Raw genomic sequence first — 19,862 nt, 5'->3', positions numbered from 1 at the left:
GGGGCAGGGGCCCCAGGGCGCAGTCAGGGGACAGGGAGCAGGGGGCAGTTGGATGGGGCAGAGGTTCGGGGGGGGGGGGGGGGTCCTGAGGACAGGGAACGGGGGGGGGGGGTTGGATACACATGGGAGTCTGGGGGGCCTGTCAGGGGGTGGGGGTGGATGGGGGTGGGGTCCCAAGAGGAGGCAGTCAGGGGACAAGGAGCAGGGAGAGTTGGATGGGTCAGGAGTTCTGAGGGGGGCTATCAGGGGGCGGAAAGTGGGAGGGGGCAGGCTGTTTGGGGAGGCACAGCCTTCCCTACCCGGCCCTCCATACAGTTTTGGAACCCCGATGTGGCCCTCAGGCCAAAAAGTTTGCCCACCCCTGAACTAAAGGAATAATTAAACTATGTACATCTGCCACTGTCTAAACCCCAAGAAACAAAAGACTAAGAAAGACTGAGAATCAAACCCAAACCCAAGTCTCTTGCAACACAGAGCATTAACCCTAGGTCATATAGTCAGTTCCAGAATAACAGCTGTTGTCATCAATGTTATTGTGTAAGCATATCACCCCCACTCTTGTTTTCTGTTGATAGTCCTGAGGATGGTGCAGTGCTAATGAACACCACTTTTAAAATGTTCTCCACCCTTTTGTCCTACTCACAGCAGGGTTGGTCCACTGTGCACTCCCCAAAATGCATCTTCTTCAATAACTTTCAGGTATTTGTTCTTGTGCAGGTAGCTGCAGAGAGAAAATGCACAATTATCTGGTGATAAAATTATATATCTCCCATGAGCTACCATATGTAAAGAGAAATATGAACACCCCAGTGAAAAAGAACAAGACTAGAAGCTATAGGAACCCTGAGTTACCACATGGGCCTTTTTTTTTTTCATGCTTTAAATAAATTTGACAAACAGCCAGCAGCTTAGTAGCTGTCAGTCCAATTCCTAATGGTACAAGTGTCCACATCACAAAAACTACCTCCTCATGTGGCAACCCGAGTAGAGGCAACCAAGACTGAATAAGTTATGGATGATGAACATCCTACCTAAACCTTAAGGATGGTCTTTCCAGAGCAGGGTTGAGGCACATTGACTAAGTAACATGGAGGAAACTTGCCTTGCCACTGCACATATCATACCTATTCTGTGCAGACCAATTCTGTACAGGATTTTAGTCTTTGGTATGGTCAGTTGACACTTTTCTCTGGCATTTAAAAACTAGAAAAAGAACCTCTGCCACTGCTCATTGAACTTTACCTGTAACTTACGAGTTCATTTTCTGCTCCCATATTATTTATACTCTACCGTGCAGTATTTGAGGCAGAACTACAGTCACACCTTCATCTAGAGATAGTTACACATAGTGTAACTGATTGTATATATTGGTATTCTTTCACCTACTTATAAAAGGAGTCTCTCTTTAAAAATAAAAATTAAATATACATATTTTCATTGTTGTTATTCTGTCTTTATTCACAAATATTTTTAAGGTTACCTGGTCTTAATTCAAAATGATACCTATCCCACTTCTCTTCAGTTATGATAAGGAACGTGAGGAGGAAGGGGGAGGGGGGCAAAGAGGACTGGGCTTTGAGAAACAACCACTTCTTTTTAGCTGTGAATGCGGATGGAAGGAGGGGCAACCAGGCCACAGGGAGCCACCACCATCTGGGGAGAGGAGGCGACATAATGCTTCCTCCCACCTAGTTTTACTAGGAGCAGAAAAGACATAAGTGTGAGGGATGGAAAGAGTTTTAAGTCCAGTAAAAAGCATTACAGTCCACCTGTTGAACCACATTTTTAAAAGTGGCCTCTGCATCTGCATGTCCACCTTATCCAATCAACATTTTAAGTACTATCAGTTATTTTGCTTTGTATAAAGTGAGCCCAATTAACAAGTCTCAGGAAGAATGAATAAACTCAGTCTTACCATTCTGAACATTTTAATCTTTTTTCCTCAAAAAGCCAAGAAACATCCCCGTAAATAAAGTAAATCCTCCACACCAAACACATATGCACACCATAAACACCAAACACTCCCCCTAAGCAAATCTGGGGGGTGAGGGGAGGAGGGTTAAAGCTTTCGTATCCCCAGCCTCAGATCTGAGGAGGCAAATGACATTTGTGGACACATCAGAGACCTGTAGGAAAATACCGCCCACCCTGGGTTTGAGTGTGAGAATACATGTTTCAGGTGCCCTAAGGTTTGCATAACCAAAACAGGGCCTCCTATGTACATGTAACAATATAGAGATCAGACTGAAGCTCCTTGGAAAGAAGGAGAGAGAAAGAATGAACTTGAAAGAAAAAACAACCAAACTAAATCTCTACCATGATGTCATCAACAAAATCAATGTTCTAAAATTCTGGAGAAACAAACAATTTCCCTCCATCATTCAGACACTTTCCTAAAGCCTGTAGCAACACAGCATTCTCTCATCCCTACACATGAGCCATGTAAACAAAGACAAGACCACCTTTCACTCCACATCACTCTGGCACTTGAAACACCAGAGAAAATACAGATACAGGTTGCAGTGCATATGCATTGCAGAGATACGGTAGCACATTGCACAATTAAATAAATACCACAAAATGCTTATTGAACACTGTCATAAATATAAAGGGAAGGGTAAACCCCCTTTAAAATCCCTCCTGGCCAGAGAAAAAAAATCCTCTCACCTGTAAAGGGTTAAGAAGCTAAAGGTAACCTCACTGGCACCTGACCAAAATGACCAATGAGGAGACAAGATACTTTCAAAAGCTGGGAGGAGGGAGAGAAACAAAGGGTCTCAGTCTGTCTTTATGGTGTTTTGTTGGGGATAGACCAGGAATGGAGTCTTAGAACTTTTAGTAAGTAATCTAGCTAGGTACGTGTTAGATTATGATTTCTTTAAATGGCTGAGAAAAGAATTGTGCTGAATAGAATAACTATTTCTCTCTGTGTATCTTTTTTGTAACTTAAGGTTTTGCCTAGAGGGGTTCTCTATGTTTTGAATCTAATTACCCTGTAAGGTATCTACCATCCTGATTTTACAGGGGGGATTTCTTTATTTCTATTAAAAGTCTTCTTGTAAGAAAACTGAATGCTTTTTTCATTGTTCTCAGATCCAAGGGTTTGGGTCTGTGGTCACCTATGCAAATTGGTAAGGCTTTTTATCCAACATTTCCCTGGAAAGGGGGGGTGCAAGTGTTGGGAGGATTGTTCATTGTTCTTAAGATCCAAGGGTCTGTAGTCACCTAGGCAAATTGGTGAGGCTTTTTACCAAACCTTGTCCAGAAAGTGGGGTGCAAGGTTTTGGGAAGTATTTTGGGGGGAAAGACGTGTCCAAACAGCTCTTCCCTAGTAACCAGTATTTGTTTGGTGGTGGTAGCGGCCAATCCAAGGACAAAGGGTGGAATATTTTGTACCTTGGGGAAGTTTTGACCTAAGCTGGTACAGATAAGCTTAGGAGGTTTTTCATGCAGGTCCCCACATCTGTACCCTAGAGTTCAGAGTGGGGGAGGAACCTTGACAAACACTCAAGAAGTTACCATAATACAGCAATGGACCAATTAAAGCTACTCAACATTACAAAGAAAGTGACCAATCTACCCAGACTGAGGCTACATCCTGGGTATCAGTTGCATTCCACTGGCAAGTAGTAATGTAATCTGGAATTCAGTTTGATTAGGTCCAGTGTCCTTCACATTCCCAAAACTCTTTAGAGAACAACAGCTAGCTGTTTTATAGCACTTTTAATCTGAAGATCTCAGAGCACTTTGCAAAAGAGGTAACTTAGTAAGTATCCTTATCTCCTGAGGAAACTCAGGCAGAGAGATGAAATGACTTCCCTGAGGTCAGTGGCAGAGCTGTGAACACAACCCAAATCTTCCGAGCTCGACTGCTCTAATCATTAGACTACACTGGCTAGAACAGGCCAGCATTTGGTGAAGAAATAAAGGTCCACAGGGGAGCATAGATCAAGTCTTTAGAATCGAGTCCTGAAAATGCAATTGAATCGGTTTAGCTGTAAAGTGTGCAAATTCATCTGCAAGCCATAATGTTTGTGTCTTGAAAACTATAAAGGACCAAATCCTGTCCCCATTGATGTTATTGGCAAACTTGACCTGACTAGGCACAGGCCCATACTTCTCACTGTAGTCAAGTCAGAAGATGCAAATATTTCACTTGACCTATAAAACACAAGTGCACAGTGAGCACTGGAATATATTTCCTGCATATTATTTGTTAGGCATACCTAATTCCCTGCATGCCACCAAGAAAATCTCTCATAGCCTATCCTCTCACCTGCTGTCATGTGAAACAAACCCTAGTTCTGCTTTAACACTATATCAGGGATTAGTATCTCCCTTTATCTGATGCTTTATGGAGAAATATGGGAGCCATTCTCATAGCTTGTCAATGTAGACCCAGTGGCTTTAGTATCTTGAGCTACTGTTTCACTATTTGCTATTTCCCCCTTTCATTTCCTGTCTGCAAATCTAACACTGAGTATCTCTAAAAATCAAAAACAGAACAAAAGCTAAGGATTAATCAGAGCCTTCAACAGCTTCACTGTAGCTGTGACTGAAGCAAGAGAAAACCTCTTTGCCCTAAGCACTAGAAATCATTGTACATCTAAATAATTGCTTGTCCAATTTTGCAATATTTTTCTCTGACATTTAAGACACCGCTGGGAGTAATAAAGTTGAAAGACAACAGTTTAGATCTGCCAATAAAACTAGACAGACTCTCAAACCTACAGAGCCATCCAGAGACCAATGGCATGTTTATAATAATCCCTTAATGAGGAGGGGCTTCACTGTTGCCTGCCAGTTTGAGTGCACAAGAGTCAGGCCCATCAGAATGCAGGATTTCCTGATACTAATTTATTTCAATTGTTTAAGCCCTTTTTATTTTGTTTAATAGGTACCCATTTTAAATGGAAAAGGAATAGACTCTCCTTGTTAATTTCTGGTTTGACTGAAGGTGTTTATGTATGGCTGGCTTAGCCTCTTCCAACAGCTTTCTTGTCCTTCTTTACATTTCTTGTCTAAGTGTACACTAACTTTTTTCTCTCAAATTCATCATGACCCAAGACCAAATTAAAAATGTGAATGCCCTTGTTCAACTATTATCTTTTTTAAAATAGCTTTAAGTGAATGTTAATGTCCAGATGACGTGAAGGACTGTGTCAAGGAAGCTTCTTCTCAAGCCCTCCATTCTTCCGCTAATATCTGTCAATGATGATAGCATACTCACCCTCCGAAGTCATGCCTCCCTATTATCTGGGTGTCATCCTTGACTCCACCCTCTCTACCTGTATACATTCAGGCTATGTCCAAATTATGCTTCTTCCTTCCTACCATTTCCAAGATCCAATCTTTTCTTTCTGTCCACACTGATTAAAAACTTTTGTCCAGATGCTTATCATTGCCCATCTTGATTACTGCAACCTATTAGTCTCTGGCCTTCCTGACCCCGATCTCCGGTCAATTTTGAATTACCTTTCTGACCTGCTGGTCTGAACATGTCATCCTAGAACTGGCTAAAAAAAACTGAAAAACAATTCTAAAGTTGTTTCTGTCTCAAAGGGTATGACTTTCTCCCCCATTTTTTAAAAAAAATTGTTAAATATTTTTTTCAAAATTTTGGTTTCTTGCTTCCTCCCAGTTTTTCCTCTCTGATACTGATTGCAATATCATGAGTGATGTCCAGGTTTTTTTCTCCCTTGCTTTTTATTTTTTTCCTTTTGATACTTTGTAACTTTTCAAAACTTCAACTTTTGAAGAGCTATGGTTGGCAGAGTTAGAATCTCATTTTTCCTTTTGCCACTTAACAATTTTTCAGGAAGTACTGAAAAGTGATAGAGTGGTAAAAGTAAAAATGCAAAAAGAAAAAGAAAAAAGAAAAAAAGTGAAAATTCATTATATTGTATGCAGTGGCAAAACCCCAAACCCTGAAAATTCAAATTTTTAAAATTTGAAATGTAGATGAAAAACTGTAAAATGTAGAAAAACCAGAAGCATTTTACCAAAATGTTTTATTCTTAACAAGGCTATAATTCTGCTGGGGAAAAAAGTTTCAAAAACAAAATTTCAAGCAGTTCTATGCCACTTCTGAGTCCCTCCAATGCCCTCCCTTTTCCCACTGCATCTTATACAAACCTCTAGCCCCTACCTTTATGGCTCTCCTCATTTTCCCCAGCACCATCTTCTCTATAATGATGCCAGTCTCCATTGCCTGTTTATCCACTTCTCCCACAAGCACCTTCACATTTCTTCCATATTGCCCCAATGCATGCTATGCCCTCCCCAAATTAATCTGTAAAGCCATTACCTGCCCTCCTTTAAATATCTCAATATTCTCTTCTACCATGATGCCTGCGGTAAATAAGCAACTGATAATGACTAGGTAAGTGATCAGTTAGGATTACTGACATCATTAATGTCTTGTTTATATCCTAAAAAAAATTCATTAAAGAATAAAAAAAAGTTACTTACCTGTAGTTTTTTTTGAGGTGTGTTGTGCATATATAAAAATTCCACTCACGGAGTGCAGGCACCCCATGCACTCAATATCAGAGTTTTTTGGCCAGCAGTGTCCATTGGGACTGTGCACGTGCACTGAATGTCCTTGTAACCTGCACTGAGGGTATATAAGGCAGAGAGCCCAACTGCCAGCCACTGAGTTCCTTCCCCACCACAGAATCCCAGTGTCACAGGACTCCATAGCAAAGGGGAAGGAGTGTGTGTCACGGAATATATAATATGGACAGTACATCTCAGAGAACTCCACTAACTGATTTTCTTTCTTTGAGTGCTTGCCCATATTTATATATTCCACTCATAGTGACTCACAAGCAGTGATTCAATGTAAGCTGATGTGAGCTCAGACTCTAAATGAATAAAGACCACAGCACAACTTTGCCAAAAGATACTTCCAAATTTGATGTTTCTACAATGGAGTAGTGTCTTGTGAAAGTATGACTTGATCCACAGGTGTCTGCCTTATAGATGTCCATAACAGAGATATTTTGTAAAGATACTGCTGAGGCTGCCTGAGCTCTAAAGGAATGAGCACTCATTGGTGTTAGGAGTGTTAGTGGTGATAATGTAGTATTCAGGCCTGTATATTTGCCTGAGAAAGAATTTTGGGTCTTGTTTGTCCATTTGACTTTTGATATTTTTATATTCTTATTAACATGTGTGAACAAAGACACTGTGTGTTACATCTTCCCACAAGCAGATGGGATGAAAAGAGATGAGAGATAGAGCTAAAATGTTGCTTGGTAGAGTGGGAGTTTAATATATGAGCATACACTTGAAGGATAGTCCTGCCTCAACTCCTCTCCTTAGATAAGGTCAAGCAACCAGTCGGGAGGGGCGAGGAGGATGGCGGTCGGGAGAGAGAAGGTATAAGAAACACTTAAAGCCAAAGAAATGCCTATCCCTAAGCAAAGCACAACCTCACTCCTTACCCCTCCCATGGGACGCAAAACTATGGTTGTGCTTGCTTGATTAACCCCAATAAACATCACATTGCCTACACTTTGAACTTCTGGTCTTCTGCTTTCTGTCTGCATGACAAGAACCAGAAGAGGGTGAAGGCAAAGCCCTTAACAATTGGCAGCTGTCAAAAACTAGAGATCCTGGTACTGGATAAGTATAGAAAATTCTATCCCTGCAAAGGAGCATGGTATTTAAAAACCAAAACCCTAACGTAGCAGGAGTTTGCCTCAAAATCTTTGCAGGCCCACAATAGCATCATTAATAGGGAGAGCTATTTTCCTAGATGTAGCTGAATGAAGTATGCCAATCAATTTGTGAGAACATTCCTGAACCTCCTCAACAGGGGTTTGAAGACACTCAACCTCTCTCTTAAGTAAGTTTTGAAAATTTTTAAAATCAACCAGTTGCAATGGGGCAGCAGGAACTACAACTTGTCAGACAACAAGAATGATACAGGTGTAGGTCCCATCAAATCACCAGCTTGAGGTGGAACTTCTTCAGATATCTCCTCGGTTTGAGGAGGACCTTGAAAAGGCAATGTCAAGGAGCAGGCTGAGAAGCAGAAGCAGAAGGAGGATTTTTTTCCCTGAGAGGTGGCACAGAGGTATGATGTTCTGGCCTATATGAACCCCATAGATTTCAGAAGGGCCATGCAGGCATATTGCAAAGGGAAGGCCCAACAGCAAAGGGAAGGCCCAATAGCAAAGAGGAAATCATGGGGCAAGACAGTGATAGTCACTGTAGAATCTCACATGAGAAGAGTCTCTTGAACATCTACAAGATTTGTAAGAGGCAAAAGGAGATGCCATTGAGGAATATGTAGATGACTCCTGCATCCTGTCTTGTGATCCTAAGGAAGATATAATGAAGCACTCTGCATCCAATGGTGGGGTGGAAGAAGCTGGACTAGTCGTCTGTACCAGTAGACCCTGTGCAGTTGGATTTTGAAACACACTCAGTGCCGCAGATAAAGGTACCAGTATTGAAGAGGTGTTATTGAGAGAAGTAGAGAGAAGTCTCCTCCAACACCTGCAAGCCTCCCTGTACCACATACTTTGTCAGTACTAAATGGTGCAGTGTGTCAACAGGGGAGCGAGCATAGGAAAGAGTGGAATCAACTGTGCTGATGTACTGAGCGGAGCATAGCAGTCATTGCTGGGACTAAAGGAATTGTAACAGAGATCATTTGTGCCGAGGAAGCAGTATTAGACAATATGGCAGGAGCCAGCACCAAAGAGGCATCCACTTTTATATACCACTGTGGTACTGAAACATCAACAGTGTGATGTTTTTGAGTTCCACAGCAGCCATACTAGACTGTCAAGTCTCTTTACTCTAAGAACAGTGAAGGGAACCATACCACCTGTTAAAGGAGACTTTCACTGGTGATCTGCCTCTAACTCTTCCAGAGCAGTGCTCCTTCTTTTTGTCAATTCTTTCTGAGACAGAAATTGCAGCCTTACATGACAGCTCTGGAGCTGGCAGACACTGAGTTAACAGGTGTACTCCTGGAAACAGGAAGATCTTCCCCAGTGGGGTCAGAGATACCAGAGTTTGAGGCTGGAATCATGGATCAATCAAGCAAAGACATTTTCAGATGAGGTTCTTTGATGTTTAATGTTCTCTCTGAGAAAGACTTGCAGACTGTTCATTGACTGGGGATGTGGGACCTCCCTTGGCACTCAAAAAAAGGCATCATGTATGGTCCTCATTTATGGGTAATGCACTCTCACAATAGAGGCAATACCTAAATCTGGAGCATTTAGGGTTTGACATATCTAAGCTGCAGTAACAGGAGAATTATGATGTATACCCAGTAAAAAGTTGAAAAAAGAAAAGAAAATCTATCAGAAGTATTTGCCAACAAGCAAAAAACCTAATACTAATCATTAACAATAAGTGTGAAAGTAGGAATATATACACAAGGTTAGAAAAATCTAAGCTCATGAGAATGACAAGTAGTTTTGTCTTGCAGCCATGGGTGGTGAGCAGAAATGGAGTAACATTTGGGCTGCTCTACCCTGTATCTCTTTGGTGCAGGGCATGAAAACATTCAAGGCACATGCATGGCCACACTGGACACCACTGGACAAAAGACTCAGATTCTCAATCACACAGGGCGCATGCAGACCATGAGTGGAATATATATGGACAAGCACTCAAAGAACTGCTAATTGTGCACATAACTACTCTCCATAATAGAGTTATGTGAATAACTGATTTTTTCCATTAGCTGGCAGTTCCAAAAAATAACAATAATAAAATAAATTCTTTTTATGTTGACCTAAAACAGAATTTTTTTGGAATTTTCAGCAAGTTGAAGCTTCTGAAAAAAATTAGTTTTGGGTCAAACAAAACATTTTATTCAACCCAAAACTAAACTTTTTAATTTGTGGCAACTTTAAAAAAAAAAAAAAAAGCAAATGTCATTTATCCAGTAGTTAGAGCACTCACCTGGAATATGAAGACCCACATCTGAAACTCCACTCTAGAGCAGGAACTGAAACCCAGGTCTCCACCCTCTCAACTGCATGCCCTAACCACCAGGCTATAAGGTATTCTGTGATAGGTCTCTCAATCTCTCCTGTTGAAGCTGCTCCACTTCGTATAAATAATTAAATATTCATTGATCCAGGCACAAAATAAAAATGACTCTCTAGCCTGGTGGCTAGGACACTCAACTGGAAGGTGTGGGACACCAGGGTTCCAGTCTCTGCTCCTTAGTGAGGATTCAAACTTAGATCTTCTATATCTCAGGTGAGTGCCCTAATCACTTGGCTACTTGTTATAAAAGGGGTGGTGACATCACCACTTCCTCTTCCTTCTCAGTTTTGTGAATGGCGCCTAAAAGTTGGAGTTAGGAACCTAAGCCCACTTGTGCTTCAAGCCCAAAATATCAACAAGTTTCATGTAGAAATGAACTGTTTTGACATTTCTTTCTTTCTTTGAAAATTTGTTGAAATTGACACAAATTCACAAAAACAACAAGGAGTCCGGTGGCACCTTAAATACTAACAGATTTATTTGGGCATAAGCCTTCATGGGTAAAAACCCCACTTCTTCAGATGCACAAAATGTCTTGGTTGTCCCAAATCAGCATTTTTCAGTGAAAAAAATTTAAGCCACACCTTTCACCAAGCTCTACTCCATAACCACATGCTCCTGTTTTTTTCTTTCCCTTCAGCCAACTTCTTGCAACCCTCTCCTCTCTTTGTGTCAAGTTTTAGGCACATTGGATAGGCAGTGCAGGGGAAACTTACACTATTGCTGCTCATTCTGAGCCTGTTCTAGGAATAAAGAAAAGAATCTGCTAACTTCATCAATACAAAACTCATTATAATGAAACATGAAAAATGAAAAGAAATGGAAAAAGGAAAAGAACATCAGACAACAACACAGAGTATTCTTATATAATAATTGCCCTCTGGGCTTTCTTTCCCCGAAAGGTTTTAAGATACAGTTTAATGTGTTGATTGCATTTCAATATTTTTCTCCAAAAGATACTTTATGGTAAAACCCTTGTTGTTATCCAAGTACAGTTTTAACCAGGAACAGTTACTGAGCTTCCTCATGAAAATACCTCATTGGATAAGTGTGTTTTCTTTTGATAGAATCACCAATTCTTTTTGTCTTCTAATTTTACAGTAAGTCTACAGAGTTTAGTAAAGCAGAAAAAATATGCCCCCATCAGCTACATTTTAAATATGACCATCAAATTATTAAATGAGTTTAGAGTTTTCTACATAACATGCCATCAGTAATGAGACAACAAGCATGATACTGGCCCAGAACCTTGGTGCAGCTCCATAGTGGGTGCAAAAGTAGACTTTGCCTTTCCCAGATCCTGGGCTGGCTGCTTGATGAGCTGGTTCCCTACTGTAACTTACAGTAACCTGAAGGCAGCTCTGAGTTATGCCAGCTCCCAGCAATTTCAATGAACAATATGGCAGCCAGGGATCAGTGGGTTGTAGGGAAGCCCCAGAGCCCTGTGCTCTGGACACTCCTTCTTTGTGGGCAGCAGGGGCAAAGGGTGGTGTAGCGGCTGCTATGCAGGTTGTATGCCACAAGAGCTTCCCCCTACACCAAAGTGATCCTCTTGTGTCTGGTTGTGCAGAGGTTTAGGGACAGAACCTCTCCTCAGTGTGGCAGAAAGAAGCTGCATTGTACCTCAGGATCTGAGCCAGCATGAATAAATTTCATGACGGAACCACAGAAATAGATTCCTGAAAACAATGTCCAGAGCATGAATTGTGATACAGATACTGTTTATCATTCATGCCTACAAAGTAAGTTTTAAAACAGATGTTAACATTCTGAAAATAGTGGTATTGTCTGTATCTTTGTTCTCAGTAATGTTTTCAATTATTAATGGCTTTCAGGGGATTTTCTCGCTCAGGAGATTGATATTGGAAATAGGATAATTTTACCTCTAGCGTTCAAATCTAGGCCAGTGACATTCAGTCCAGGTAATGACTGAACATCAATTATTCACTGAAATATGTCTGGCAACTTATCTGAAATGAGTTGGTGTTTTCAGTCCTCATTTCAGTAGACAAGTATCATTATTATTTATATGACAGTAGTGTCCAGCACCCCCTGTCAGGATTGCTGCCCCAGTGTGCTTGGTCCTGTAGATAGAATGACCAGTTGTCCATTTGGGCTCCCCAGCCTAGCAGGGACGCATCGATGATGATGATAGTTTTGTCAGGAGAAGAGGGAAGAAGGGGGACTCCCATGTGTTTGTGATGTGGGTTTGTCCACCATAGGAGGGAGAACAGTACCTTGGACTGTCAGCCAGGACTGTCAGCATGAGATTCATGGAGTGGCAGCTTAGTGAGCACATGGACTATAGTCATGTTTGAAGGCAACGAAGGTGAATTCTCATGAAGTGCACGTAAGTGCATGAGGCTATGTGGTGAGTGTTAGGGGGCTTATACCTTCACCCACTTACTTCCCTGGTCCTTCTCGCATGAACAGAGAGCAACAATACCCAAAGTCCAAAGGTGCAAACAATTAGATGTTTATTAGGGTGAACTTCCAGCAGGCATGATTCCAGTTTCCTTCCTTAGTGTCCCCCTTCCCAGCTCTGCCACCACAGAGCCTTACCCCTGTGTCCCTGTTCCCATTCCTGCCCTTAGCAAAACATGATTCCAATTTCCCCACCCCCATTCTCCCACCCACCCACTTCCTGATTGACTGCAGACTATATAGTAAAACTTGAGTTCTGCTTAGCTATACCTTAACCAATCATTTTACTGAAATTTAACTCACCAATCCTAACATATTGTAACATGATTATTTAACCAATTATATCCCACCACCTTAATTAGCTTACACCCAGCAAAATTAATTATACAGCAGACAGAAACAATCACAGAACCAGACAGAGATTATACAGACAAACAATAGCAGAGTGGGAACTATAATGACAAAACAATACAGAAGTGAGGATTTCACATCCCAGCTATTGTTAAGTGAGTTCTTGCCAGACAGGATGCTATCAAACTAAGTTTCCTTTTACATCTTCTAGGCACTTCCCTTTCTCTGGAGGCAATCGGCATTATCAGGACAGGACTGGATTCCTAACAGCCCAATAGCACCGTATTTCAATGTGACTAGTTTGGAATGTGAGGATGTTCGCTTCCCAGCTTATGGCTGCCTCTGCTGCTTGGCCAGAGATCTTAGCCTAAGCACAGGGCCTCAGACTGTCACAGTAAGAGAAGGCTCTTACACCGGCAGACAGTGATTTTGATTCTTTCTTTTATACCTCTATAACTAGCCAAGTGATAAGAATACACCTAAATTCTTAGAGTATAGGCCTTTACAGATAGGCCTGAATATCTATATCCTAACAGTGAGTAGGGACAGACAAGTCTTGGCTGGTACATAAGGGCTTTTCATGATGCATGCTATGATGTCATTTATTGCCTGAAATCTGTCTTTGGGTAGGTATGCCCGACCCATGATAGAGTTTAGAGTTTCCCCAATGAAGTCCAATGATTGCATGGAGTTGAAGATCAACTTTTCGATGTTGACACTGACTCCCAGTGAAGAAAAAAGGTCCCATCATCTTTGCTAGGACAAAGTTCAGATCCCAAGGAGGGACAGGATCTTGCATGTGTGGGTACAATCTGATCAAGCCCTTTAGGAATCTGATGATGATTGGGTTGGAGAAAAGCAATTATCATCCAGCGAAGGGCAGAAGGTCAAAATGTCTGCCAGATATAGTCTTAAAGAGCTAACAGCTAAACTCTGACGTTTGAGGTAGAGAAGATAGTCCAGTACAAGATTCAAGAGAGCCAGTTCTGGAGATACACCCTTTTAATGGGACAAATGGAAAAATGCTTCCACGTAGCCAGGTAAGTGCCCCTAATTGAGGACTTTCTATTATCCAGAAACACTTCATGAATGTCCTTAGAGCAAGTTCTTTCTAAAGGAGTGAGCCCTCCACACTGCAGGTGGAGGGCTTACAAGCTAGGAGGGACCAGGCAACTGTGGTCCTGGATCCAACAGAAGAGATAGCGGAGTTTGATTGACAAGGTCAGTAGGCTTGAGTACCAGTGTTGAGGCCATGCTGGTGCTATAAGCATAAAGTAAGCATGGTCTTGTTTGACTTTGAACAAGACCCTGGGTAACAATGGAATTGGAGGGAAGGTATATAGGAGGGAGTTCCTCCAGGAAAGCATCTTTCAGTGATCCTGAGCTAAAACCCCATAAGGAGCAAAACTGATGCCATTTTCTATTGGTCTTTGTTGCAAACAGATCCACTTGGGGAGTCCCCCAGAGCTGGAAGATGGATCTGGCCATATCTGGATGTAATGACCACTCACGGTGATTGGAGAAGGATCTGCTCAGCTGATCCACCAACCTGTTTTGTTTCCCAGGCAGGCAAGCAGCTCTGAGATTAATCAAATTAGTTATACAAAATTCCCAGAGGCAAATTGCCTCTTGGCACAGCTGATTTGAGCACACCCCTCCCTGCCTGTTTATATAAAACATAATCACAGCATTGTCCCTTAGAATTAACAGATACTATATGCGGAAGGAAAGCTGAGCAGGCTAGTTGAATAGATCTCAACTCCCTTACATTTATATACGTATTTAGATCTTGAAAAGACCAGAGACCTTGAGTCTGTAGTGACCCCATATGAGCTCCTCAAACCAGGCATGATGCATCTGTGACTAGAGGAAGGGTTGATAGCAGGGGAATAAAGGTAACCCTCACATAAACTTTCAGATGATCCACCCTCCCAATCCAGAGGTGACAAAACCCTTCTTGGCATCTGTCACAGTGTCTGGAGTGGCTCACAACTAAGAGTGTCAATCTGACATCAGACTGTCAGAAAACAGGGCAGACACCCCAAGGTGATGGTATGTTCTCTAATTAGATTTCACCAAGCCAGTAATAAATGTGTGCTCCTGATTACTATATTAGTCTCAACATGGAGCCACAGGCAGTCCCCTTAGGTGTTCCAGCCAAACTTAATACCTGGACAAACTGGACTTAATTATATTGGTCACATAAACCAAAAATCACAATGTATTAGGTTCTTCCAGCCCCAAAGGGCCAGTCACTTACCCTAGGTCAAAGTATATTCCAGATCTCACCAAAGAAAATGCTGAAGCCAATTTCTCTAGTAAACTAATTAAAGATTTATTAGCTAAGAAACCCAAATGCGGGTTATTTAAAGGTTAAACAGGTAAAACACATTACAGGTGAATCAAAGTTTAAGTGTAATCATTTGCTAGTTTTCCATAAGTCTCTCAGGGTTACTTAAAACAGCTGTAGGGATTCTCGGTCCAGTTGCTCAGAATTCCACCCTGTCAGAATTCATCAGTCCAGAGATGAAGGATTGTTCCCAAGGCACACTTTTATAGCTGTCTTCCCCAGAAAGCAGCCAGGCAAATACATGCACTCACAGCATGGGCTCTTCCTTTGATGAAGAATGCATTCTGAGTATTTGACTTTGGGTCACTGCATCAGAGACCGCTTGCTTTGAAATTAACATTCTGCTTCCTATACATACACATAGGAATCCAGTTACAGTGTGTCATAGGGTCACTCACCACACTGGCATCCTGGTGGTTTTGGGTGTTTTGGGAATTAGCTCAGTCCCAGCAGGTGTGCCCTCGGGTCATGGTGGCTCTCCCGTCCTCGTCCCCACCTGCAGATCCATTACGTTTCCTTTTTCTCAGCATCTGCTTCGTGGCACAGCCCTCCAGCCGTGACACCATCCTGTTTTCCCCACTTCTGGGGGACTCCTCCAACAAGAGGCCAGCCACTCCTCGCAGAGGCTTAGCAGTCCACAGCCAGGCCACTCCTTCAGCGGCTAGTGCGGGGGAGGGCAGGTCCACCCACTACTCTGGGCCCCAGCCCAAGGACCATGCAAACAGCAGCTTCCTGTTGTCTCTTCCTTCAAGCTCACTGTCTCTATTCCCTGGGCCATTTCCCTGCAGCCTCAGTTCCTTCTGCTCCTGCCTCTGGCTCCAGGTCCTTTGCCCTCTTCTCAGGGCCTCGAGTCTGTAAGTCCTGGCAGCCTGCCAGGAGCCCTCTAGGAAGCCAGTCTTCTCCACAGAGGTTCCTGCAACAGATTCACTCACTCTGGTCTGCAGCTTCCTTTTATATGGGCCACCTGGGCCCTAACTGTCTGCAGCCACCGCCCTAATTTGCTGTTTCCCCTGCCGCCACTCCTTTGGCTGCCTGCCACTCAGCATCCCTAGGCTGGTTTTAACCCCCACAGGGCCAGTGCAGGGAAGCCGCCCCATCACACAGTGATATACATAATACAATTGCTGACTATTCATTATACATAATAGGGATGGATAAGTGAAAACAATACAGGTAACATTCATAGGTTTTCAGGAAGTTTGAACATCAAGTAAATTCTCATCTCAATACCAACACAATCCTTTGATTTACTGTTAATTAAACACAAAGATAGTAATCACAGGAAACAGATAGGTGAAGACAATAACATTAGCATTTCACTAGCTTTCATGCGTTTAGAGCAAATGTAATTACTGGGCATATGCCATGTACGCATAATGGGATAACATCCCCTTTTGTTCTACTCTAACAAGTGAATTGGTACACTTAGCACTTCCTTGAGGTTGTGACCTGAGCTGGCTGGTTGTCAGTGCCACAGCACCTGAAATAACTTGTCCAAAAGATGACAATTGGGGCATATGCTGAAGTTAGGCTGCAGCTCAGAAAGCTGTAGGGATGGCTGATGTGTTGCACCACATAGGTAAAAGCTGTCATGTGACCCAGGAGACCGAGACAATAGCATGCTGTGGTAAGAGGATGTGTTTTCAACCACAACACTAAGCCCCATAGTGTTTCAAACCTGGATTGCAGTAGAAAGGCCTTGTCCTTTGTGGAGTCTAAGATTGCTCTAACAGACACTACTTTCTTTATTGCTTTCAGAATTAATTTGTCCCAATTTACTAGGAGTCCCAGTGTGTCGAATGTGGACAGCACAGTTGAGATGCTAGATAAATAACACAATATAATCACGCCACCAGGAGCCTGTGATGGGGTGGACTAGGCCCAGAGGCCCCCTGTTGGAGGCCTCAGGGTCCTGACACACTTATCCCAGGTAAGGAGTGGTGGAAAGGTCCTCCAAGCAGGCTAGAGTGGCTACACGGGGAAACAGCCAATCAGGGCCCAGGAGAGCTCTATAAAAAGGAGCTACAGAACCAGAGAAAGGGCAGTTGCTGTTTGGAGCTGGATAAGAAAGAACTGCATGCCTGGCTGGCTGAAGGAACTGCAGCACAATGGACAGCTAAGCGGGGGCAGGGACTGGGGGAGCGAGAGGCTCCTGGCTGGCTGCTAGGACTGAGCCAAAGACAATTTGCTAGCAAGGACTGGGGAAGCAATGAAGGAGCTCCTGGCAGGCTGAGGACCCTGAGTAGGGACTGAGCCTGGGGAGTGCCGCAGGAAGATAGTGTCTCCAGGGAGGAACCCCTGGGGATATGGCTCCATACTTTAAAGACCGCGGACACACACAACCAGAGGGGGACACTCACGACAGGTGGGTGCCAATCCCATTACAGAGCCTCAGAAATCACAAATTCTGCGTGAAAAAATAAAATTCTGTGGGGACCGTAAATTCTGTGTAAATTCTGCATTGTGCAGCGGTGCAGAATTCTAGTAGGAGTAAAATGGCATTGTTAATCAGCAGGGCCACTCTGGCAGGGGCCACTGATACCACAATGTCCACCAGCTTGTGAGAGCTTTCACACACCTCCTCTGTCTGACTGTGAAGAACAGAGGCCACCCTTCTCAATAGATCTTGATGAGCTCTGTGGTCCTCTGGTGGTGGTGAATCTCTTGCCACCTGATCTGGTCAGATGCAACAGGATTCTGAGGTTGTGGCTGCTCTATGTCTTGTGGGGAGAACCAGCCCGAGTGACTTCTGGATGCTCAGTACCAATCTTGATACTGGAGAATGATGTCCACAGTGCTGATGCCCCTGGCCTGCCATTGAGGACAGTAAATGAGAAAGCGGAGGAGAGATCCTTGTGGGAGGAAAGACACCACACAGTATCCAAAATGGCCAGTAATATGGGCCTGGAACCCATCCTTGACCGAGCCATTGCCCCTGAGCAGGAGGCCAGTGTTGTGACTGCTGCATGACCCATGGTCTCTGATGGACTGTATGTTCCCAATCTTGGACATGACAAAGACAAACACATCTCTGAGTCTGAAGAAGAAGAGTCCGATACCTTTGACAACAGAGGGGAAGAACCAGTTTGGACTTGAGATAGGTAGCCAGAACCTGATAACAGCAGTACTGGGGATATCATTGGAGACTTCCTCTTGACTGCACCAGCTTTTGTGGAAGTTTGGGAGGTAACAGTATTGTTGGTTCCTGAAATGGTGAGGTAGGAGCTGCTGGAATCAGTACCAATTGTAAGCCTTCCTGTACTGCCAGGGATACTGGCACTGAGAGGCTAAGCGGGTCCCTTGCAGCTGCATACTCCTCCAGGGTGACTGAGTGTGGCAACAACTGATGACCCTGATGCAATGATCTTTTGGAGGATGGTCTCGACAGACCTGGCACAGGTTCCAGAGGCAGCAGTCTCTTTTTCTTAACTGATAAGTGCTCTAGGGAGAGCCTCTCTCTCTCAAATGTCTCATAGAGTCTCTGCCTCTACCTGGCTTCTGTACCAACAAACTCAATGAGTACCAAACCCTGGGAGGGTCTATGCCTTGTCTTCAGCACTGGCAAAAGAGATCGAGGAGCTGCAGATATCTCCGATGGGGCACCTCCATACATGGGGTGCTTTCCCCATGTGATGACTCTGATAGACCGCAAAGTGCTACCTCCATAAGTAAACACCTGAGCCTCGCTGTTCGTTCGTGCTTTCTTTGAGCTGGGCTTAAATCCTTCGCAAATGTGACATCTGACACTGATGTGGGATTCTCCCAAATATTTAAAGAAAGCCAGGTGTGGGTCACCGACCGGCATAGGCTTTCTGCAAGCCTTAAACTCCCAGTGCGTGAGGCATCGTTCCAGTACCGATCCCAGGACAGAAAGATAAAATTTAATCAAAAAAGACCTAAAACTAAAACAAGTACTAAAAACCAGCTAAACTAACTTCAACTAACTAATTTCTAACAGTAAGAGGGTATATATACCAAGGAGTGAGGGAAGCTCTTGCCACAACAAATTTGACTCCATTCTGACAACCTCACGGGAGGTCAGAAAGAACTGAAGGAGGTCGGTGTGTGTGTGTGCTCCACTCTCTTATACTTACATGCTGCAGTGCATGATGGCAGAGGGCACTCAAGCTACCCTGACAGGTACTGTTGAGGAAAAAAGGTCTTAGACAATCGCGCACAGTGCACACACACATGTACAGTGGAATGGACATGTGCAAGCACTCGAAGAAGAACACCTCATTATTGCTCTCCTACGAGTATATCTCTTCCTTCGCCCACCTTTGCCCTCCCCTAACCTCCAACCCACAGGCAGATAGGATGCATGAAAAATACCAGAAATAGATTAATGTCACATGTCAAGAGCTGGAAGTCAGGGCCTGATCCAAATTCCACTAAAGTCACTTTCCATTGACTTAATTGGGCTTTAGATCAATCCCTCAGAGCACAAGGATAAGGAGTTACAGCACCGGATAGGTTTCAGAGTGGTAGCCGTGTGAGTCTGTATCAGCAAAAACAACGAGGAGTCCTTGTGGCACCTTAGATACTAACAAATTTATTTGGGAATACGCTTTCGTGGGCTAGAACCCACTTCATCAGATGCATTTGAAGCCAACTGCATAAGGTGTGAAGTTGCATCCATAAAAATAAGAAATTGTGACATGCTGCTCTAGTTCTGTAATAATTATATTTAAACTTCTTAACCCCAATCTTCTTT

At 43.2% G+C, this 19,862-nt stretch overlaps 1 protein-coding gene across 1 annotated transcript in view; it reads right to left on the bottom strand.

The window, feature by feature from the left end:
• The window catches only part of TSHR (thyroid stimulating hormone receptor), a 238,174-nt gene that overhangs the window by 22,785 nt on the left and 195,527 nt on the right, over positions 1–19,862 (bottom strand). The window contains exon 9 of the mRNA XM_037900796.2: positions 644–721. Within this exon, the coding sequence (XP_037756724.1) occupies positions 644–721 (78 nt within the window). The remainder of the gene's footprint in view (positions 1–643; positions 722–19,862) is intronic.

The sequence above is a fragment of the Chelonia mydas genome, chromosome 6 (genome assembly GCF_015237465.2).
Source record: "Chelonia mydas isolate rCheMyd1 chromosome 6, rCheMyd1.pri.v2, whole genome shotgun sequence".
NCBI classification, from domain to species: Eukaryota; Metazoa; Chordata; order Testudines; family Cheloniidae; genus Chelonia; species Chelonia mydas.
This window is presented reverse-complemented; position numbering and strand designations above follow the sequence as displayed.